At 39.6% G+C, this 25,028-nt stretch overlaps 1 protein-coding gene across 20 annotated transcripts in view; it reads right to left on the reverse strand.

Annotated features, from left to right (window-relative positions):
• Positions 1-25,028, reverse strand: part of LOC122805019 (titin-like) — a 759,244-nt gene that overhangs the window by 502,437 nt on the left and 231,779 nt on the right. For all 20 annotated transcript variants that reach the window (XM_044075290.1, XM_044075281.1, XM_044075295.1 and 17 more), the window contains 3 exons: positions 24,485-24,716; positions 22,606-22,890; positions 9,169-9,294 (listed from right to left, as the gene is read on the reverse strand). In XM_044075290.1, coding sequence (XP_043931225.1) covers positions 9,169-9,294; positions 22,606-22,890; positions 24,485-24,716 — 643 coding nt within the window. The remainder of the gene's footprint in view (positions 1-9,168; positions 9,295-22,605; positions 22,891-24,484; positions 24,717-25,028) is intronic.

Below are 25,028 nucleotides of genomic sequence, written 5' to 3' on the forward strand. Positions count from 1 at the left end.
TCCCGAAACCTTAGTCTACATAGAAGTTCTCTCTCCCCAGTGAGGGATTCCTAATACTTTGAAAAAGACTCTGCAATGATAAGTAAGTCATCTGAATAAAGAAAATGTGAATACCTTGCAGTCTACAGTAGGCTATCACAATAGTTAGATGCTAGAAACTTTGTGAATACCATTGGAGCAGTGGATAGCCCACAGGGTAATGCAAAGAACTGATAAAGTAATACAGACACAGAAAATCTTAAGAAACATCTGAAATCTGGATCTATAGGAATGTGATAAGAGGTATGTTGTGAAGGGATAACATTTTGAATTTGGGAACTATCACAAACAAGTCTAAAAAGAAAGATCCAGAAATGGTCTCCATGAATCCTCTTTCCTTGGCCCCTCAGACATTCTTGAACAAAACCCTTCTAAGCATGCTGAACTGCTACCATTAACCCTTGAAACATCAGATGTTGAATGACAGGAGGGAAAAGAGGAGTTCAGACTGGCAGATGAGGGAGAATGTCTTGAAAAGGAAGAACAGAGAAATTGAGGTTCAGACTTTCTGGAAGGTTTACGAGTTTTCCAGGGTGGATGTGGAGCGGAGTCCAGCAGATAACCATTCAGACTTATTAGACTACACTTTGTTTGGGGGGGGGTGTCTTCCTTTATTTTTGGAACCTCCTTGCTATTGATTTTTAAGCATTTTCTTACCAGTGGCTTGCTGGGTTTGTTTGTTTGTTTTTTTTTTTCTGCTTTTTGAAAAAGGTTGTATTGGTAGCATTAAACTCCTTGGTAAACTTGGAAAAGGAAAAAATCTGAGAAATCCTTGAATCAGCTTACCACTTTCATCACAGGTTTTAAGGACCTTTACAGCAGGTGGTCCAAAAATAACTCTCTTTCTTAGGGAGAATTCAATATTTAACTCTGACATCCTCTGGAAGGTTTTGAGTAAGAAACCAGGCAAACCTTCTCTGGACACTTCAGTGGGCAGCAGCCCTGAAGTGGCATCACAAGACATTTCAAACAGTGGGTAGCCACTTGATACACTGAAACAATGAAGTTACCCAAAGAAGATGATTCTTTCCTCTTTTTCTCAGAAGAGGAAATGGATGCCATAATATTCTTCATATTATCAAAACAGGCAAGCATAAACTTTAACATATGAGCTTGACAGTAGAATATTCTAAATGTAAGTATTTCAGAAAAATAAACTTTTTTCCTATATCTATTGAAAGCTTTCCCGTCCTTGTCAGAAGGTAAGGGATTAGATAAGGGATAAGGGTTAGTAAGCTGACGTTTAGCAGCAGCAGGGTTACTGGAGCAATACTTGTGGGGTCAGATCTGGGATTAGAATATTTATTTATTTACTAACTAACACTTGATGATCATGAAAGTCCAACTGGGTAGATGCCCATTTTCAGCGAAGAAAAGCTCCAAATTATTAAAAAACATTTTAAGAATAATAATTTTACAATCTTAAGAAATAAAACAAAAACATCTACAGTTTAAATAATTATACCAAATTATACATAATATAAAAATATTGGTTATGAATCGATACAAGTTATATAATAATCATTTAATATTTAGCGAATTTTTAGACCGTTTGCATCGAAATTAAAGGTAAGTTAGTCTAATGCAAACAGGAACTGCGATATGAAATGAGGGGAAAAAACAATCTTATGGTACGTTTAGAAAGAAAGTCAGAGAAGAAAATTAGATAGAAGGAAGTAAGTGAAGAAGGGAGAGTTATGAGGTGTAAGGAATGAAAAAGGTACTTATTCGCATTTGGGGATATAATTTATCCTGGTTTTGATCAAGAACAGGACCAGATTTTACCTGGCAAGTCTTTCAGAGTGATTCTGAAAGATGGGAGGGAGGGTATGAGTACAGACAATGCCCAGCAGATTTAATAGGTCTGTAGACAGATAGGAGTTCTTGGTCACTGAACTTACTGGGAACATAGTTGTGTAGAATGGTTTTTAGTACTGGATAATTTTATAGGTGGTAAGCAGCTTGGTATATGTTAGCTGTTAAGGCAGTTCTAACTAGTTTAGGCTTTTTAGTGCTATAGAGTGGTGAGTTCAGAAACGGGTCTTTGCTGAAAATTTAGCAAGTCTGTTATAGCATTGTTCAAATTTTAATTTTTGTGAAGCCTGGAGGTTAGTAAGGATGGGAATACCATAAAGAAGTGTGAGGAGAAGATAAGTAGTGACAAGTGTAGTTTTAGCTGCGTCAGTGAGAAAGCTTTTGGCTCTGTAAAGCATTCCTAATTTTTGATTAGTTTTTCTTATGCAATTCTGTATATGGAGGTTGAATGTAAGCTTATTATCCACTATCACCTCTAATCATTTGCTATAAGAAGTGACTTCAATGGTTGTATTATCAAGAGAGAGGACTTTAAATTTTGTTTTAAAATTAAAAAAAAATTATAAGACTGAGGCTTTATACCATCTAACTTGATTTTTTGGGGGGCAGCAGGCTGGCTGTCAGATAAGTTACAAGTCATGATAAAAACATTATTCAACGCTGAAAGAACAGGAGGAATTGGTGGAGGTTCGGGAAAGTCCAGTTGCAATAAATCATACTACTTCTTCAGGTGCCTGATTCCCCAGGGAAGTCTAGCAGCTATAGTCAATAAAATTGCTAATTAGTAAAAAATTTAGTTTTTCTACCAGAAAACACATTAAAAAGCACTTTAAACGCTTACCCCAGCTTTCAAATGTAAAAATAACATAATTTTTCCCTCAGAAAAAAGAACTTCTTTCCACAAAAGTAAAAAGTAACACTACTCTTTAAAAGTTACTAAAAGTCATGTGACAGTCAATGACAACACTTTTTACTAAATTAAAATGCATATTTTCTCAGAAAAAGTTCAGTCTATGTCATGAATAGTAAGTGTGGAAGTTTTTTCCCTCCAGGTTGAGACTGAAATTGGTCCAATGGGATCAGTGCTCCAACACGTTGTATAAATAAATAAATAAATAAATAACTAAAGCCCACACGCTCTCTTCTGCGACAGGAAAATTCTGAAGGGCTTAGCACCCAAACCATGCTTTTTCTTCAGCTCACCTCAGCTTGAGCTGAAAATGGTTTCAGCTTGTGGATCATGCCACTAAAGCTTTGGAAGCTGTCTTTCTGTCGTATCCTGTGCAGGATACAACCCATATAATTAAGGCTACAACAGCAGTGATCAGAATGATGATCATCTAAGAGTGATAGGTGGATGAATATTCTCATGAGTGATTAGTGTACTCCATACCCTACTTGTGCATGGGAACTGTAAGTTATGGCTGGATCACAGAAGGAAAGGGTATAGAAAGGATATCCAGGGAAGCCTGATGATCCAAGACATAAAAACTCCTTTACTTAATGTGTATGAGCATGTGTGTGTGTGTGTGTGTGTGTGTGTGTGTGTGTGTGTGTGTGTGTGTGTGTGTGTGTGTGTGTTCATGCATGTGTGTGAAATTTCAGGAATGAGAAGTAAATTTCTTTAGGCAGATAAAATGAAAGAGTAAAAAATATCTCAGCAAAGATATATAAATTAATACTCCAGTTTCAAAATGGAGTGAGAAACATATTCAGAAATAATAGCTATCTCTCTCTCTCTCTCTATATATATATATATATATACATACATACACACATATACATATACATACAGACATGTACACGTGCACGTGTGTGTGTGTGTGTGTGTGTGTGTGTGTGTGTGTGTGTGTGTGTGTGTGTGTATAAAGACTAGAAAATTGCAACATTTCAACTCCATGTTGATTTCATACTTCCAGGAACTAAATCTGTTCAGCCTCTTTCAACTCATATCAACTCCAACCAGAAGCAACAAGAATTGAACCAGTTGCACCATTGACTGGAACCTTACCAATACCTCAAACAGAATCATCTCTAGTGGCTCACTACCAGGCACTCTAAGTGATCACATATCCACTTCTGCCATTAGAGATCTTGTCAACATACTACAACCAAGTATGCAACTTCACTACTTGCAACGCCGACCATAGCACCTTCATGTCACACCTAAAACTTATCAACTGGAGCCCACTACAATACATCCTTCTGGATGAAGCTATAGCAATTTCAAAAAAAAAAATCCTTTCTAAACATCCTGAATGAACTAGCCCCAACCAGAACCAAAATGATCTAAGCAAACCCAGCTCCCTGGTTAGGCAACCAGACAAAAACAGCTTATGATTCAAAGAAATAAAATATGGAAAACCTGGAAAAAGAGCAGAACTCAACAAAATGTACAAACTTAAAAAAAAATCCACAGAAATTGCACCAAACAAAGATAAAACAGTACAAAAAGTAATATTACACTAACCTGCAAAATCTCAGCCACAACCCCCCCAAATTCTTCTGGAGCTCAATAAATCAACTACTGCATCCCAGTCACAACAAGCAACTAATCAAGCCCCTCTACCAGTGACTCAGAAGCAAATAGTATCTCCACCTAATTCAACAATTATTTTATGCAGACAGTGAGTTCAGTCCTAAAAATTCTGCCCAACTATGCAAAAGTCACTATCAACAAGTGTAAATATTAACCAAACATTCTTTTTCAATGTTATACTGACCTCAACTAATAGAAGGCTTCTACAATGCCTAAAACCTACAACTCTTGCTACTTACATTTTACTAGCAGAATATATAAAAATACCTGCTTGCACTATAGTTTACCCAGTTGTTATTGTGTCTTTCAGCTCTTCCCGGTTAGGGGTTGCCACAGCGGTACTCCGGTCCGCTAATGATTGGCAGTAGATTTTTACATGCCGAGTTGCCAGCCCTGACGCACAATCTTCAATGAAGGTATGCCCATTCACGCATGTCTCCACACAGAAGACGCTAGTATCCTTCCTAATAATTTGATCCATAAAAGAAAATTATGTACCTGCTCTATGAAACAAATCATATATATTGCCACTGCACAAAGACAGTAACTCTACAGACCTTTCCAACTATAGCCCCATTGCCTTACTATCTCCCCTATCAAGAGGATTAAAAAACATAGCCTGTCTCAGCTTGACACATATTTTACTGACAAACTCTTCTCCCCCAGCTCTACATGGTTTCTAATCAAATTACAGCACTGCTCCTAGGTAGGAGTATCTGCATTTGTAAAGGTGTAGTATACATTCCCCACTACTTGCATATCCACTATAGAAGAATTAACTGCTAGCATATTCCTTGATTGTATCAAACATAATATTATACCATTAGTTTTTTCAGTACCATAAACCACAACAGAAACCTCGGCAACTTGGTATTCACAGTCTTCCTCAACCAATCTAAACTATCTGACACAGTCTCCCAAACTAAATTATATGTACACTATCTTCACTTGGTTTGAATATGCCCTATCTAACCTAGTTTTAAAGCTACTTCAGCAATAGATCACAGGCTATTAAATGGCAAAATACTGTATCTTCCTTTCTCTCTATATCAGTATGGTTCCCCGTGGATAAATTCTTGGACCACTACTTTTCAATATCTTCATAAATAATCTCCATAACATTAGTAAGTACCCCACTATAGTGCGCTACGCCAATGACTCCACAGCCACCTGCTCTGCAAGTATATTTGACAATCTAAGAAAGCTAACCCAGTAATTCCTTATTTCAACTCAAATATGTCTCTCAAACTCTCAACTACACAGCACCAAAATCAAACTGGTATCTCACACAAAGATACTAAGTGTAATAGTTGAACGAAATTTGAAGTTCAACCATCCCATAAATGAAGTGAAAAAGGTTGGTTCCCTTAACAGAATACTACCATACCTAATCACTTCAGCAAGAAAACACATTGCTACAACTTTCCTGCTCCAAACTATTCTCTATGCTTCCCCCATCTTAAACCTACTACAAAACTACCTTAACACCCACTCCCCTCTTAAAAAATACTTATTAACTTATATCTTTCCATAATTAGACTCAACTTATTGGGGGATATACAACTATATTTAGGCCTTCTGACACCTAATCAAGGTACAGCCTCATACATAACTACACACTCAAGATATTTAAAACTTGGTCAGATCAATACCAGTAGTGTCGACAATTATTGAATTATACTCAAATTACGGATGCTCCTGATGCATCCTCACATACTGGCTGTAATATAAACGTAGCTAAAAGATCATTTTTTCTCCATCTGGCTATGTTAAACAAAATAATAATATTATCACTGATGGGAGATATGGAATAAGAACAGAAAGTGAAGTACTACCGATTATCTACAGTGATATCATACTAGGCATCATACAAATATTTCAAGCAAACACCATAAAAGATGATGCTCTAAACAGAATAACAGGTAAATTGCTCCTAGAAAGGAATACCTGCATTCAGAAAGGTGTAGCATACATTAATCACTGTGGAAGAATTCAATGCTAGTATGTTCCTTCATTGTATCAAACATAATTCTATACTATTAGGGGATCTCAATAACAACACACTTGGTCTACATATACTTAACTAAATGATGCCTAACATTTTGGATTTTAACAACTAGTAAAACTATCTACAGGACTAAATCCTTCTACAGGTAATGCTTCCATTCTAGATTTTGTCATAACCAATATTCCTTATTGTTGTCAAAACATTACAAGTCATATCAAGTCGCTGAGTAACCACTCTCCAGTAGTATCACTTTAGTCATTAGAAATACTAAAAATCCCCCAACTGCTAATACAGGGATGCCATGCAAGAACCAGACCTGAAGTCATTCATACTTTATTTATTTTACTTTTATTTAATTTTGGTTACCAGGGTAAAGCACTGATCAAATCTGACTATTTGCAGGCTCAGCCAGCATTACTTTCTACTTCCACAGGTTTCAAGATATCTTAGGTAGCAGCAATGCTCTTGATTAAGAGGGGAAAATAAAAACTTTAGAAAAGGTGTGGAAAGTATGGAAAAAAATAACAACTCAAAGATAATCTACACCAAGCACACTTAAACATTAGACAAAATGCAGAGCTGTAAGTAATTCAGCCAAAGCTATATATTTCATAAAAAGGCAACCTGTCTTAACAATATGCCCAAGATTATTTCAGAAAACAGTTAGAAACACTATTGATATATCTGCAATTAACTACACTTGTCTATAGTCTCTCTTTTATTTTGTATACAAGATCTACTTAATCATTATCCTGAACAACATAACAAAACAGGCTCAAACATTACAAAATCATCCAGCACCCATCTAAACAAGTACCTCAGCTCTGCATAAACTATTAATAGACTTTTGCCCAACCTTTACTTTAAAGACTTATCCCTTAATCAAGCATGATTTTGATTTAAATACAGGAAAATCTACCCTACTTTCCTTTGCTTAGTAGCCAAAATGGCTGTACACATCTGTACACTATCTGGATATACTGCCATTATTCCAGATTCCTTCAAATAGACTGTAATAATTCCACTTCCCAAATTATGTCCCAGACAGCTAGCTCCAAGATTTCAAGTGTATGTGTTCTTTCACAAAACTTTCAAAAAACTAGTATATAAACAAATTTCAAACACATTATAGTTAAGGTTTACTAAAAGAAGAACATGGTTTCAGTAATGGCTTTAGCACATTGACTTTATATACTAACAGACTGACAACATTTATAACAACATGAATGTAAGCTTATCTACAGCTGGGGTCTTTACTGACATGACTTGAGGTTTTGAAACATTCAGCACACCATTCTGTTATATTAATTAGAAAAAAAATAAACGGTTCAGGAACAATGAAATGACTACAGAATTATTTAAGTAACAGAGCATTCCAGATCTCACTGCTGCCACTTTTTCCAACATAAATGCTTTCAACATTGGAGTCCCTCAGGGCTCAGTGCCATAGCCATCATTATTCTTTCTTTTTTTATCAAGACATAAAGTTACAGCCATCAACTTCAAACCTAACTCTTTGCTTTTTTGCTAAGTTCAGATAAGGCAATTTGAATTCACAAGATTGTACAACTGGCCCTATAAAATAAACTAGCTACCAATAATAGTAAATCAGGTGTAATGCTTTCTACCACTCTTCATAAACTTATTGACACTTCTCCACTCAAACTTTTTCATTCACAGAATAACTTGCTGTCGATCTTAACCAAAAAAAAATTTCCTAGGCTTGACTTTAGATCTCATCCTATCTTTCAAATTACATACAGAGACAACATTTTAACAAAGTATGTCACAATTAAAATGATCACACATTCTCTCCAGACATCAGAGCAGGAAGAAATATTTTACTTCCCAAGCTTGAATGTGGCCTGTTCTTAGCTGCATTATTTTCTGTTGCTAATACCCACACATTTCAAACTGCAGTTAATAAGATATGTTGCTCTGTCCTGCTTGTGAACTCAAAAATACACCACTGTGAATTACTAAAGAAATGTCAGCGACTACCAATCATCAGCACAATGACTCTGCCATCTAAATGCACTTTTATTCAAAACTGTAAAGCTACAATACTACCAACCACTGCATTCAAAACCATCTATCAGAACAACATGTTACCCCATTAGAAGCAACCCTAACAATATTCTGAGTTAGTCAGACTTATAACATGAACTAATGAAAGAAAATGGTGCCTTTTCCAAATCTAGCCATACCTCACAAATAAAATTACACAACATCTGAAACAAAGAAACTATTAACGTTTTCTGGAAACAATGTAAACCAACCACCTAGAGCCAATGTTTACACTGCTGAGTGGCTAGCCTTGCCATGACTGCTTTAAAATAACTGTTTTTTGCCTACTATACAATGGATCTACTATTATAGCTTTTTCCACAATTTATCAAATCATTGCTATGCATTCATTTTTGATTTCTGTGCATAATTGTATATACTTTACCTGGAGCCCAAGTTGTGGCTGAAAAGAACAGATGACCAGTCCACTTACCCAATTAACAAATAATTTGAGTAAATAAAGAAAACTCACTTCCTGCATCGGAAAAGAGTGAAACACTAAAAGGCCAAGTTATTTATTTTGCTTGCTGATCAGTAAGGGGACATTAGACAGGAGGTAACTTGTCAAAAGAAACCTCATGCACCACACTTCACAGACACAGAAGAACTACAAATAAGTATTAACAGCTTTGATTAAAAGCACCTCCTCAGTATACCATGGATTGTTAAGTAAGGCAATAATAACAAAAAATATGCAAACCTGATCCAGCAACTCTGCATTGGAAATAAGCCGCATGCCCTTCCACAGTGGTAGTATCTTCTATAGGTGCTATTATAGAAGGTGGGTAAACTGTAACTTCTGGTTCAGGAGAAACAACTTCAGGAACTGAAAGTGAAAAAAGATATATCAGATGTATTTGATAATTTTCTGTAATATAAATGAACACAGTGAATGCAGTTATTTCACATAAAAATCTTTAAAATTAATGGTTTATATTTCAGTATAGAACTTTCTGATAACACCTTATTCCAAAAATAATTAAACACTACCTATCATACTTTGATAGTTTCTTACTAGGTTACTGACCCTGAAGGATCTTTAAAAGCCTAGCCATGCATTCCCATGAATTTTATTAGCCCTTGTAATTTAAATGCAAATATGAATAACTCAGAACAGGCAGAACATTTATGTTACCCCTTTCCATAAGAGATTTGTCGTAATTTATGGTTATCCCCAGAAGAGAACATGTCTGGAGAACCTGGTCTTTTGCCTGTAACAGTTGATGCCTGGTCAGGGCAGAAATGAGCCAGTCATTTAGATATGGAAACACCCAGAATCCCTGCAGTCTCAAGTGAGCTACAACTACTGCCATGCACTTGGTAAACACATTGGGGGCTGTGGTGAGACCAAAAGGTAGAACTCTGGACTGGTAATGACTGTCTCCCAGTTGGAAGTGTAAGTACCTTCTTGATCATCTGTTCATCTTTATGTGATATTATGCATCCTGAAGTCTATTGAGCACACCCATTTATCCTTGCCCAAAAAGAGAAGAATGGGCTGAATAGTAACCATCCGGAACTTGGTGCATCGAACTGACTTGTTTAAGTTGTTGAGATCCAGAACTGATCTCCAGTCCCCTGTTTTCTTTGGCACTAAAAAGAATCTTGAGTAAGTTCCAGATTCTATCTGATCTGGTGGGACCTCTTGGATGACCCCTTTTTCTAGCAGCCTTTGTATCTGAATTGCTGGTTGTTCCCTCTGACTGGATGGAACATCACAGATTTTTCTTGAAGTTGAAGGAGGAAGAGAAAATGGTATTCTATAACTTCTTGAAATGATCCTCTGCACCTAAGTATCTGTTGTTATTTCTAACTAGATTTTCTGGTTCAGGGAAAGTTGACCCCAGACTGCCTCCAGAGGAGGGCAACCGGGCTTCCTTTCAGGAACTCTGGAAGAGTCGGCCAAAGAAAGAATCTCTGGACCCTTGGTTTTGTGGGCCACCTCTGCCATGGAGGCAGCATCTGCCATTGAAGTTTCCCCTCTACCCATGGGGGAACTACCTCCATGTGTGTCATGGAAAGGTCCCTGGGACTTTTTGAACCACATTTTCCCACTACCTTGTTATTTCTTGGAAAAGGATCTTTGATGGGTGGAAAAAAGTATGCTGTTAGCAGACAGACTCCATAGCATATCACCTACTCTGAGGTGATCTCTGCCTAATATATAAAGCTATGTCAAACCCAGAGCTGTTGGACATGCTACACCTAAAGAAATCCCAATCACTCTGAGCTACATGCTCTAGGGACCTAAACCTTGTCACCACAATAAACAGGACATGCTGGAGGGATAGATTCCTGTCCCAGAGACTTCCCATTCTCTGGAACAGGCTACCCATCTATGTGAAGCAAAGTTCTTCATTAGCACTCTTCAAGAAAAATCTTGATGCGTGGATGGGAAATAGGAAATACACCCCGGGGATCACTTCTGTGTCTCTGCTCAACAGTGGCACAGGAAAATAACTTTCTTGGGTGGCGTAAGTCAGGGAACCTTGTTGGCTAGGCTTACGTAGGCCCTCGGGCCGATAGCCTAGTACCTACCTATGAACCTATGAGAGGATCTTTCCGTCCTTTTCACACCTGGATAATGTGTATTTTACCTTGGGACCAAACAAAAGCATGCCGTCAAAGGAAGCATTGATGAACGAAGACTTGAAGGGCTCTGCAAAATCACAAAAGCGCATCCAGGCATGCCTCCTAATGGAAATGCCTGAATCCACTGCCCTTGGTGTTCCTTCAGCTATGTTTGAAATGAGCCTCATGGAAGAACTGGAAATCAATTGCAGGGTAGCCAACTGAGAAGTTACAGATGTTTGCACTTCTTCAGAAATGAATCCTGAGAGGGTGTCAGAAAGTTCCTTAATGAGGTCTCTCTGTAACCCGATGAAATGTGCCAGATAGTTCATTGACCTTAAAGAGAAGGTCACTGAAGCATAGACATGCTTCCCAAACCTGTCCATTGCCCGAGACTCCTTGTTGGGGGGATGAACTGTGGAACTCTCCCCAGCAAGTTCCTTCTTCATAGCTGCTGCCACAACCACAGCATCAACAGGCACCCCTTTTGCCCAAAACTGTTTGTCCTATGGTGCTGCCAGAATTTTGTCAGGTCACCATAGTATTGGTTCAATGGTATCACGATATCAGGATACTTCCATGCCCACCGAGAGATCAACTCAATGAGCTTGTTAGTGTGCAGAGGCACCCAGGAAGTAGACAGGCCAGTACCGAATGCTTCGGACAAAAGGTTGCTGAGCTTCCAACCACCACTCTGTTTCAGGATTTCAAGGATGTCTCCAAATGAGGCTTCATCAGGAGGTGACTGTGGGGACCCTTCACCTTCATCAAAGTCTGTATCTTCTATGATAGATTCCTCTGGAGTCCAAGTGCTTTCTCTTGCACGTCTTCTTCTTAGGGACTTCCTCAGTGAATTGTTCTGGGAAGGTATCAGAAACCCTGTTGGAAAGCCTGGGGTTTCGGTATTGGCTGTCCCTGTGAAGAAGAGAGGTGAGACTCCAAACACAGAGAGAGCAAGGATGCAGACTGAGGATCCGAGGGGGTAGGAACCATCTGTGTTGTTGAGGCAGACAAGGCTCTCTCCATAACCTCAAAGGCAGACCTCCCCAGAGAGGAATAGGACCCAGGTCGAAAAAGCATGCTTTTGGACTGTAGTCCTTCCCTGCTCTGAGGAAACCAGAGCTGAAATTATCTGTGCCAAGGCCTCGAGGCACACAGACGGCTCTGAAAACTTTGACAGGGTAGCCTCGACTCTGAGAGCTCCCCAGATCTGACTGAACTGAACTGAAGTGCTAAGAGCAAGTCTCACATCCGAGGATAAGGATATCCTTGGATCTGAGGCAGTAAGAGACAGAGGGCTTAGATCCAAGGACTCTGAGCCCATGGAAGGAGTCAGAAGAGAAACTGGTAGGGGGGGGGTAGTGGAGGATCAGACCTCTTCACCCAAAGAGGTAGGAGCCAAAGGGACACCTGTCAGGCTCTGTACCAAGAGAATTCTTCTCACCAATCTCTCCATATCTTCTTCCGTAAGACTCCTGGAGGAGCGAGTGGAAATTACAGATGGAGACTTGGGTCTTTCTAAAAAGGGTGATGGGACTCTGGAGGGGACAGGGTCCATGGAAAGGGAATATCTGGTCCTTGGTAAGACAATTAGGCTTGACGAAGTAGATGGACTGGACAATTTCTATGATTGATCCAAGGTAGTCGTATCCGATGCCTCTCTCTTTTTATGTTTCAGATCCGATGTTGAGGTTGGATCCAATAATTCTATTTTTTTTTTTTTTTTTTGCTTCGGATTCAAGGTTGAAGGCTGATCCTACATTTTTGATTTTCTTTTTTTATGATCCAACAGAGGAGTCGGCTCCAACAGAGGTCTTTTCCTAGGCTGATCTGATGTCCTTGAAAAAGAAGTAGAAGGGCTTGGAGATGGCAATTTGGATTTCTTATATTTTGTAGGTGAAGCTCCAGAAAAAGCATGTTCAAAAGAGGAAGGAAGCAATCCTTCGAGAACGTGTTTATTTTTCCTTTCCATAATAGCTCTGGGATGGAATGGCATATGGCACAGTCTTCTTGTAAGTGCAGGCAGCCTAAGAAGTATATACATAAAGTGTATGCATCTGAAAAGGGAATTTTGTGCCCGCACTTGAGGCAATTTTTGAACTCCACAGGGCCTTTCTCCTTGTCAGCCATAACACCAACATTAAACTAGCAAAAGAGATACTACACCAGAAGTTAGAAGAAAGGTAATGAAACAATAACTTTTTTTTTTTTTCAAACAGTCACAGCTATAGAAGAAAAAGCCAACAAAGGTAATTTAAAACTACACAACTGTAGAAAGGGGTGAGAGAAAGAGAATACTAACAATAGTATACAAGAGTTATTGTTGTGTCTTTCGGCTTTTCCGGTTAGGGGTCACCACAGCGGAACTCTGGTCCGCTAATGATTGGCAGTAGATTTTTACGTGCTGAGTTGACAGCCCTGATACACAGCCTTCAACAAAGGTATGCCCATTCACGCAAGTCTCCACGCAAAAGACGCTCTAGTTGAGAATCGAACCGGACAGCGTCTTACTGTGAGGTGACAACGCTACCGCAGCACCACCACCGCAGTAACAATAGTATACAAGAGTACAGGTGAAAAAAGAAAAGGTAGATTAATTTAGAAGAAACTGTAATACAAGGAAGTGATAGGCAAGAGAAAGTAAATAAGCCTAAAAATTAAACAAATTTTGTTAAAGAAGTATTAATTTTGATAAAGAATATATCACTTAGCTGGACAGTAGTAGTAACTATGACTTTCACCTCAAGCAGCAAACGAGATCAAGGGTATTTTGGGTTGGTGCATTATTGATAAGGGAGAAGCTTAAGTGTTTTTGGTTGCCACAAACTTTGGTAATGGCAAACTCATAAATGGAGGACAAAATGAAAATTGACAATATCAGATGTTTAATTCTAATCTGCAGCAGGTCTAGCAAAGGAATGGGGAATAGCTGATGGAGTTAGAGAGCAGACAGACAGAAGGGCACCAGAAGGAAACATGATGACATGGAGTCTATTCTGTACTTACTTCACTGCCTCCAAATATCTCTGGAAGCAAAGACAGTTGGCTGAAATGCAAAGAGTACTTAGTTAGTTCTTTACTTACTAAGACCTGAGGTCTTAATAAAGGGGAATAATTTGGCTCAGAGACTGGGGAAATGTTCCTGTTCCTTTGCAGTGGTGTGCACTTATGAGCAGTCCAAAGGAAGAGAAGCAGCTCACGGGATAAGAATGGTAACATGGCTAAAGAGGCAGAGAACAGGCAGTAGCAAGTAGGGTCTGCTACTGCTACACAAGCTGAAGTTGTGGTTTCTAATTGGGTTTAGTAGTTAGAAGGGGATGTCAAGGTCACAAATCGTAAAAGTGGACACAGCAATGGACCTGCAAACTACTGCTTCAGATACACTGTGGCCAGAAAATCTCAACAAATAACGCCCAATTAATGATAAGGAATGAGTTTTTCTGCATGTCCAAGAACAAATGATGATGAAAGATGTACAGAAGAAATGCAGAGTGGACAGCAGAGTGCAGGAAGAGGTCACTGAGGTGAAATTTTTGCTGCAGCTGTTCAAGACATACTATTTTACTGCAGCTGTTCAAGAAGAAACATAAGCTACAGAAGGAGGGACATACGAGTACACTCTACAAGGAAGAAAAACCCTAAACATTTGCTTTGGTAACATATCACTAAACCACTGGAAATTCTGGGCAAAGAAAATTATGCTTGACGTTGCTTTCTAGACTGAAACATATGCCATTACATTTTTGTGACAAGCTAAAAAGAGCAAATTATTTATCCATGGTCAAAGATGGAGTATTTTGATTACAAATTCTAAAAAAAAGAGAACAAGATATTTTAAAACTGTGGACTTAAAAGAACAAAGCCCTGAAACTGAAATACAAAATAGAAAAAAAAAATAGGTCAGACAGTCACAAATTAAAAAAAAAATTATATGGAATGGAGGTTTGCAAGTATGTGCAGAATTACATCATGCCGGTGTTGAACTTGTTCACTTTGATACTATTATATAGAATAAAACCTCCTGTAAGGTTATTCATTTAATGGTTTAATCCTGCCCCCCTTGTGGTGGCATAAGCACTTGTGTCACCAAAGAGCCACTTAGCCCTCTTGTCCCCAAATGCAAGCTTCTCCCCATATAAAGACAGGGAACAGCTTGGTTGGCAATGCTCACATCTTTTCAACTCTCAGTATAATTGGCCCCCACTCTCCAGCTAAGGCCCTGCCATCATAGTAGTGGAGCAAGCAAAGTAGGCAATTAAACAAATAAATTAGGAAATAGGTTCATAGGTAGGTACTAGGCTATCGGCCCTAGGGCCTATGTAAACCTAGTCAACAAGGTTCCCTGGCTTTTGCTACCCATAGATGCAATTTACCTGCACCCCTGTCTACCAGGGCCACCGATGTGATTCCCGGGGTGAATTTCCTATTACCCATCCACTCATCAAGATTTTTCTTGAAGAGTGCTAGTGATGAACTCTGCCTGCAATAGATAGGTAGTTTGTTCCAGAGTACAGGAAGTCTCTGGGACATGAATCTATCCCTCCAGCATGTCCTGTTAATTGTGGTGATGAGGTTTAGGTCTCTAGAGCATGTGGCTCTGAGGGATTGCAATTTCTTTAGGTGTAGCATGCCCAGCAGCTCAGGGTTTGACATAGCTTTGTATGTTAGGCAATATGCTACAGAGTAAAGCCAGAGTTTTTGAGGTGGTCAGCATAGGGCAACTGTTTTGAGTCCCATAATCCTGTTTGTGAAGTATTTTTGTTGCCTTTCTAGCTACTGCAGATGCCTTGTAAGGTACATTCCAAATGGGGCATTATACTCTATAATGGGTCTGATGAGAGCTCAGTAGAGGGGAACAATGGAAAATACAACTGCTAGAAGAATCAGAGAAAAAGGAAAAACTGTTAAAAAGCTTTAGTACAAGATTTTTATTTGGAAATTGGCTGGCAAATGGTGGGTGATGACAGAAAGTAAGTTACAGAAGAGAAGTGAGGGAAGTTAGGGAGAAATATAATATTTTAGGATTTAGTTGAGGTTAGCCATTCCAGTTAAAGGATGGATGACAAAGAAAACCTAAAAAAGGCCATGTTGCTATGAAATATTAAGGATATATGATAGATTTGGGAGCATACTTTTTATTATGAATGTGTTAAAAGGATTTTCAGTTTAAATAGGTAAAATGTAAAATACAAGGAATAGAAGTATTATTACAAAAAATTATACAGTCTTGAAGCCTTGTTTATTTGGTGTTGTGGTATAAAAGCCTGACTATGACCTAGATGGCTCAAGTTCAAATAGTTGCTATGGTGCTGAAAGAAACAGGAAGGGAAAGTTGGGAGTAAACAGCCAATGCTGGCTTGCCCAGTTTGATGGGGGAGTGTGAGAGGGGTTTTCATCAGTCGACTGCCATCATACAAGTCAAAAGCAGCAGCAGGACCAGGTAAGTGGGTTTAACCGTTCCACGCTGGTGATGGTAGCCCTCATTTGCATGTGGGTGGAAAGCCAGATGCATATGGAGGCTACAGGACAGCCAGTGGTGATGCAGATCCTCACAGGAGATCAGGGCATCATTGAAAATGCCCCAAGGGCACAGAACTATCTGCATAGCTTACTGGGTGATGGCCACTCTTGTCAGCTCCCGCTTCCTTGCTAGGGATACTCAATACGGCAGTACACAGGAAAGAATAGGTTCAAAACCAATAGGGGGAGGCTTACTGGTTGATATAAGAGGAAGCAAAAAATGCAGAGAAAAAAGAACTGCAAAGACTTGAAAGAATAAAGGATAAATGTGTATAATGTGGAAACAATGGGCAGACAATATCTAGTTCTCTCATGTGACAAGATAGGATACAAGAAAGGAATTAGAAGAGATATTAAGCAAAACAGTGAGTAATACTCACAATGGCGGGTTAATGGTATTGCGTGAAACATATATATAGAAATTTCATTGTAAAACTGTTAGTTTGATATATAACTAAGCATGGGTGGTGCATACATAAGAAAATGATATGCTGAAATGTTATATTCAACTTTTAATACAACCCTGTTGTTTGTGATAAATGCCACAAAATCTTCTACATCCACCTTGGCTGTCACCATCTTAAAGTGATAGATTTAACAACAGCATCTCAGGAGTGCAGTATACCCTACCCTAGCTTCAATCCAATGTCAGTAGTGGAACAGGCAAGCTAAGGGTAAAAGGAGGGTGAAAATGAAGGGGGAAGAGGATGATGGGGACAGCAGGAGTATAAAGGCTATGTAGTATATGTCAATCAAGCTCAAGAAGTCAGGCAAAAAGGAAGCGGAAAGTTGCCAGGAAGGGAAATAAAGGAAAAGAAATGTTAAATGCTTTCTGGTGAAAAGATGGAGGAAGACATATAAAATGGAAAGAAAGATGAGGATGGAAAGGAGTAGGGAAAGGAAGGGTTGTAGAGGAATGAAAAAACAGTATGATGAGGAAGCTATTGGAAAGAGTCAGAAAGAATGAAAGGGGGATACAGTTGGTAGAGAAATTACTGTAGGAGAGGCACAATGACTTTGACAAGCTAAGAAGCAATATGGATTAGGGCAGGGGAATGGTGTGTGATCAAGTGAAGACATCAACACCAGATGGGTTGGTAACAATCAAAGAGAAAATAAGTGGAACTGACAAGATGTGATGTGCAAAACTGTTGTGAAATAAGAAAGGCTAGTAGGACAGATTTATAGAGCATTAGAAGACTTGTAGCATGAGAAGAGGATGATAACTGTAGAAGGAGAAACAAATAGTAGAGGACAACAGAGAGTGGGAGAGCTATGGACACTATATAAGGAGCTGAGGGGATTAGGTCGTACATATGAAAGTTAGATGAAATGTCTGCAACAGTGGTAAAAATTTTCAGTTAAGTTATAAACAGAGGAAGTAGATCTGTAGGATGAGTGCTGGGAATGAGATGTTAAAGTATAAGGTAGAAAATCTGCATGGGGAAGAAATGTGAGGGAGAAACTTAGCTGTAAGTTGTGGTCATGAGATGGAAGGAGATGTGTGGAAAGAATTTTGGGAAGGAGTTTGGCACTGGCAGTGAAAAAAAATGAGGGCAGTATTAATATGAAGTTGGGGATTGAAACGTACAAGCAACTGGATAAAAAGGTAGATAGCTGGGAACTAGAAAGGGAAGAATAAGGAGTGGAATTTCAATAAAGAAGCAAAAAAGGAATATATGGTGAGGTTACTAAGGAGCAACAAAAAATTGTTGGTAAAACTGAGGCAGATACAGAGGAATGTAATAGATGTGATAAGACTGGAAGGGGTAAAATGGAAGACAGTTTTAAACTAGAAAGCAGAGAGAGTCTTGCCTTCCTGCTCACACCTGGTAAGGGTATCCTTCACCTGTGGTCCAAAAAGAGCAGAACCATCAAAAACGGTATTGGTGAAAGACGCCTTGAAGGGGTCCGCAAAGTTACATAACTGCATCCAAGCGTGCCTTCTCAAGGCCACACCTGTGCCTGTGGCTCTACTCGCCCCATCGGCCGCATAAGAAATGAGCCGCATGGAGGAGTTCACTATCGAATTAAGAGTCACCAGCTGGGAGGTAATCTTATTCTGGGCCCCCGCAGCTGATGGATCTTGAAGGGTATCTCCTAGCTCCTTAAGGAGATCCCTTTGAAGGCGTGTAAAATGGAACAAATAGTTCAGCGACCGCATGGAAAAGGTTGCTGAGGAAAACATCCGCTTCCCGTATCTGTCCATCGTCCTAGACTCCTTATTAGGGGGATGGACAGACGAAGAAGTCTTAGCCAACTCCTTTTTCGTGGCCGCTGCTACCACCATAGCATCAACAGGGACACCCTTTGTCAAAAATTGTTTGTCTTGTGGTGCTGTGATGAATTTCGTGGGCCTCTGGGGAGTTGGTTCCACTGTGTCTGGGGCTGACCATGCCTTTCGAGCCACCACTGCCATCAGTGGATCGAAAGGCGGAGACTCCCAAGAGGTGGAGGGGTGAGAACCAAACGCGTCCAGATATACCAACTCATCCTCAGAAGGGTTAAGGGTAGTCCAGTTCCCCCTCTGCCTAAGCATCTCAAGGATGTCTGAGAAGGAGACATCTTCAGAGAGGGACCTCGCGGACCCTTCCGAATCCTCTAAGTCGGTATCCGAAGTGACAGACTCAGGGGAGTCAACATGCTTCCTCTTACATTTCCTCTTTCGAGGGGGCTCCTCTGAATGATCAGGGGAGGCCTCGGAAGAGGAGGATGCACCCACTGGGGCGACCTGGAGCACTTGTTCTCCTCGTTTAGGGTCTGCAGGAGGGGCAGAGGCAGATGCAGGCACCATGGGGGGAGGAGCCGAAGAGGCTGATCGTGGGGCCAGCACACTCCTCATGACCTCGAAGGCACCCCTTCCCGGTAGAGAAGAAGGCTCAGGCTCCGAAGAGACTGGAACCCTCCCCGGCACCGAGAGGGATGGCTCCGAGGCCGATGTAGGGGCCGAGCTCACCTGCACCGAAGCTCCGAGAGGGAGAACGGGGTTGGACAAGGGTCCGATGCCACTCGCCCCCTCAGAACCGATGAGGGAGTCTCGGCGCCCAGATCCCTCCAAGGACGGCGCCATGGAAGTGATCGGAGCCGAAGGAACCGAAAGTGTAGGTATCGGTGCCGACGGTTCCATGATCCGAACCCCAACCAGCTCCGGCTCCGAACTCAAGGGGTGAGTCGAAGGAGGAACTACTGTAGAGAAGGGCAGAGCCGAACCCTGATGAGGGGGGCTGGATAGCATTTTAGCCAGGGCCTGCGATTTCAGAAGTCTGCTCACCACTCTCTCCAAGTCATGGTCAGACAGTCTCGAAGACCGAGAAGAGTGAGATCAGTGACTTCGCTCCGACTGTAACAGAGGCGACCCTGGAGCCGAGCGAATCGACTTTAGGGATGGGGACCTAGAAAGCTTTCGGCTCCCTGAAGGTTCCGACACCAGGATCGGAGCCGACTTGAGAGGCAGGTACTTTGGTTCCGGCCGGAACCGAAGTCGAAGCAGACGCCACACCTGACGAAGGCTCCGAGCTGGGAGCCGACGGCTTTGATGGCTTGGAGGGTTTCCCTGGCTGAGTCTTAGCAGGTGACCCTTCAGGTTTTAGTAATCCTCTAAGGATTAACTTATTCCTACGCTCCTGCAGGACTCTTGGACTAAAGGCGTGACACACCGAACAAGAGACCTGCAGGTGTAGGGCGTCCAAGCAGTAGACACAAGAAGTGTGACCATCTGTCAGAGACATTTTCTGACAGCATGAGTCACACTTCTTGAATCCCGATACCTTAGTATCTTTGGACATCCTGTAAAAAGAAAAATCACAGGAAAAAAAGGCCAACAGTACCACAGTAGGTAACAAGTATAAAGAACCGTACACACAAAAAAAAAAACAGATACCACACCTTAACAACACACACACGCACTATAACTATAATATATATATATATATATATATATATATATATATATATATATATATACACACACTATAAAAAGTAAAGTACTACAACTATTTCTACCTGAAAACACTACAAAAGGTATTTTACAGAACAAGGGTTAGCCTCTAACTAAAACGGCTACCTTGAAGAGAGAAAAAGAGGGGGGGAGGGGAAAAGTCTCTAACAGTAAAACCGAGTTTTCTAAGGGGATGGGATAGATCTAAAACTACACAGAGACAAAAAGTACTAAACTACTATAATAAGAACTAAACGCTAACTATTTATATGAAAAACATTTTATATAAAAACTATCAAAAGACAAAAATACGACCTGAGTCAGCAAAAGCAACCTCGTAGCAGAAGCGGCAAACGAGATCTGGAGATCTAGCGCCAGGCATTGTGGGATATGGGGAGGCCTCGAGCCAGTAAATAGCTCTTGAGCTTTAGATGATGGCCGAGTTGGAGCCGAGGATCGGCTCCGAACCCAACCAGCAAGAATGAAGGCGAGATAGACAACTTAACATCGGTAGATACATTTAGTCGGGAAGTAGAGGAGGACATAGGGCATGCAAGGTTAATGGCCTCTTACTACGTCTTTCTTTTTGGGAGATAATGCCTGCAATTACTTTACAAGAAACCCCATCACCAGAACACAGGATAAGATGAAAATGAGTTCAGAAAGCAAACACGTGCCCTATAGTTTTATTAAACAAATGCTAATGAATAATAAATGACTTGAATAAATAATTTGTCTCTACAAAACTGGGCTAAGAGTTTAACTGCCTAAAATGATTAAGATGAAAACAAACCTCTTTTCTTGATTTAGCCATATAAAAATCCTACAAACTACTACCCCATAGCAATGTTTATCACAACAATCAGTTTCATATTTCAGTTGACAATTTTGTGTGTGTTAATCCTGACTGCAAGAAGGTTAGCCATAAATGTCTCTTAAATGACCCAGGTTCAATTAGCAACCTAGGCATTGGACTAGCTAGTCAGGCAGGGATAAAAGTGAGAACCTGAGGACAGCTCATCCATTCTAAAAGGAAGTGATTGGGAGAGTCTAAACACACAAGTGTCATTAAAAGGAAACCCTTACTTATAATGCAACTCCATGTGCAAGGGACTATTATGAAAAAGGGTGCATAAGCCTGCAAAACAGTGCATTGTAATCTGAGTACTGCATGTGTACTGAAATGCAAACTCAACCCTGGCTCTCAGAAGTAGGCACTGCACCTCACTTTCCACTCAGAAGGTTGAAAGTGTAAGGAGCATACAAAAAATGTTCTGATCCCTACTGGATGAAATCATACTTGACAGCTCACATCTCCCTGCCCTGTGTATTTTGTGAATGAGTTTGGCATCAACAGTGAAAAAAATGAAGGTAGTATTAATAAGAGGTCGGGCCTGATATGTTGTGGCTCCATTTTACGTAACAATAATTAACATTCCTCTACAACCCTTCCTTCGCCATACTCCTCTCTATGCAGCTGAAAGGGAGGAATGAATGTGCCAAAATGGAATGGCACAATGGTTTTTGAGGAAAGAAAAAGTGTTACATACTGACAACAAGAACAGTGCCAGCGTAATGTCTGTTTACCACCTTTTTAAACTTTCATCTACACAACTATTATTAATCATGAATGATCAAAAGATCTTCATATCTAGCCAGTGTTCTGTCAAGAGATTACTGTTATTAAAATGCAAACATTCAAATTAATTTGCAATGCCCAGATAAAACTAACAACAGCGATGCCTCAGCACAGCTATAAACTGCTTTCAACAGTATCTAGCACGTTTTTATATTGAACAATATGCCTAAGCAGTGAGTGTAAAGAAATTATGCAAAAAAACAGCCTTCCAAAATATCATAAAGAAAATTTAATTTTGAAGAATTATGTGCTGTATTTATTTCAGGACTTCAAAAAACACAGTCTTATATAAGCATATAGGCTAGCCACTCTGGTTTGAGGAAGACATTTGACTACTAAATCTCTCTTTTCATCCTCCCCATTACACTAGCTAATGAGATTTGCTGTGGCTTTCTGAAACAAGTACAAGGTAAAACTCATATCCTTTAAATATTAAAATAAAATGATTATACCCCATGAAATAGTCTTACCTTCAACTATAAGTGATGCAGAACTGGTTGCAATGCCATAATCATTTTTTGCCTCACATGTGTAAACAGCTGCATCCTCGGGGAATGCTTCAATGAGTAATAATGTGTACTCTGTTCCATCATGGAGAAATTTGCATTTAAACCCAGCAGAAAGAAGCTGTTCATCTTTGTACCAGGATACCTGAGGCTGAGGTCTACCCGTTACTACAGCACAGAATCGGGCAGGTTTTCCAGACTCAACAATGCATGGTTCAAGTTCATTTAGAATCTGAGGTGGCTCAGGTGCTATAAAAAAATGATAACATGAAATGAAAATTCAATATACTTCCTACAATTAAAAAAAAGAAATGGAATGGCTATGTAAGAAAGTATGCAGACAACCATACCCTACTAACATTAGCACACAAAAACAGTAGTAACAGTGCAAAGAATGGCTATTTATTCACTAGTCAAACCTGAAGCATAAACCTTCCACAAAATTTAAGAACTGCTTGACTCATTTCTCTGTGTAATGCTAAAATTATTATCTGTTTAAGAAAGAAGCACTTTTGGGCACACATAAATAGATTCAAATCTCACTACCATTCATATAGCAAAAGCTGTAATTTTAGCTACCACATTACTTGATTTTTAGGTCTTTTTCTTTAAATGAAATACACTGTTTTTCAGGATTTCATGCTAACTACAGCTGAAGTAAAAACTATATATCAGGCTAAAAGAATAACCCTTAACTATTTCACAAACATTTGTAAGACATCTAATAACCCACCAATTGATTCTCTAATTTAGTTGAAGTCACTCATCCCAGACCCAACTGAAGGATATAAGATAATCCGACCCCAATCAAACCACAAAATGCTCTTGTTCCCATTGCTTATGTAGTCTACTCTCTTAATAAAGAAAAAACATTTTACACTTTTCAAGAAAAAACCTTCATTTTCATGTCTAGCCACCCTACTTTTATCTCCAACATCATAATATGCAATGAGATCTGAAAAAGTTATCATCTTCCTGCAGACTTAGCCTCATCAAAAATCATCTGAAACAAAATGTTCAAGATAACCTTCTTGTGGGGGAAAGGGCATGCATGAGGTACCACGCTTATTATAAACTTAAAGGTCACTGCACTATGGGGCAATGGCAAAGACCAGGTGGCAGCCACATCATTTAAGAAATACATAGTTGAACTAATGACACCATACCTCTCAACCTCTAAACATAAAACATCTGGACAAGGCCTAAAATAATGGGAGGACAAAAGTCCAAAAATAGGGACAGATTTTAAATATTGCTCTTATAAACTTAGAAAACTGCTAGAATAACAGGTTTTGTGTTAGCATGCATTTCTGAAGAATATGATGCCTGAAACTCAATTATATGTCACAATTTAGGCATTATTTAGTGACTTCAATCCTCCGTGATTTGCCAGAAAAACCACAGATTTCATGAGGAACAGACCAAATATTTGAGGCAAAAATCAGGACATTCTGTGAAAATCTGTACAGTTGAGAGGTATGAATGACGGATTATTGCACTTGACTATCACACAAATGTCTGACTGTAGTTCCTCAGACATATCCTGTAATTTGTTTGCTGTACCTTGATGTGCAGCCTAGGTTCAACTCATCCCACCACTGGTACAGTATACACACACTATGCATGAACCCCCATACCTTCCTAACCAGAGTGGATATAACTACTGTAATGCTCTGTTACTACAATGCAGTCAGACTTGGCTTAAAACATGTTCTGCTTTCTCTCTATCTACTACTATTTCTAACTTTTAGAGCATTGTTGCTTAAAAGCTACTGCAAATGGATGTTGATTAAAACAATGCCATGAACTTTTAATAAGAAATGCAAGTAGCTGAAGAACATACCATTAATATAGAGTGTCACTTCACTTCTGTTTTTTCCAGCCAGGATGGTATATTGCCCAGCATCACTAAAGCGGGTTTCAGTAATACAGAGACGATGCACTCTTCTTTCCACTACATACTGGTACCGTTCCTCAATCTGGAAGTTGATCTCTATTCCATCCTTAAGCCATCTGGCTTCAACATCATCTTCATTTACTTCAAATTCCACTGTAGCCCGTTGTCTTTCAAGTACCTAGTAATAATATTAACATGCATTCTTTAATTCACTACATTACAATGTTACAGTGAACCACAACAAAGCACACAGTCTCAGCATCAATGAAAACATCCATTACTGTGTCAGTCGTGAAAAGTGTCTTTAAAAGTTGTACATTTAAAATAATGCTTTAAAAATTAAATGTCAGCCTGCAGCAAGTCACTACTTCAATATTGAGGGGATCCTCTTTACTAGTTTTAATAATTTAAGACCCCTTATGCACAAGTGTCTCGTTTCAAAGGTGACACATAAGCTACAGAATTGTAAAATGACATGCTTGAAATTATA

The sequence above is a fragment of the Protopterus annectens genome, chromosome 6.part0 (genome assembly GCF_019279795.1).
Source record: "Protopterus annectens isolate FY-2018-M chromosome 6.part0, PAN1.0, whole genome shotgun sequence".
In the NCBI taxonomy this organism is placed as follows: Eukaryota; Metazoa; Chordata; order Ceratodontiformes; family Protopteridae; genus Protopterus; species Protopterus annectens.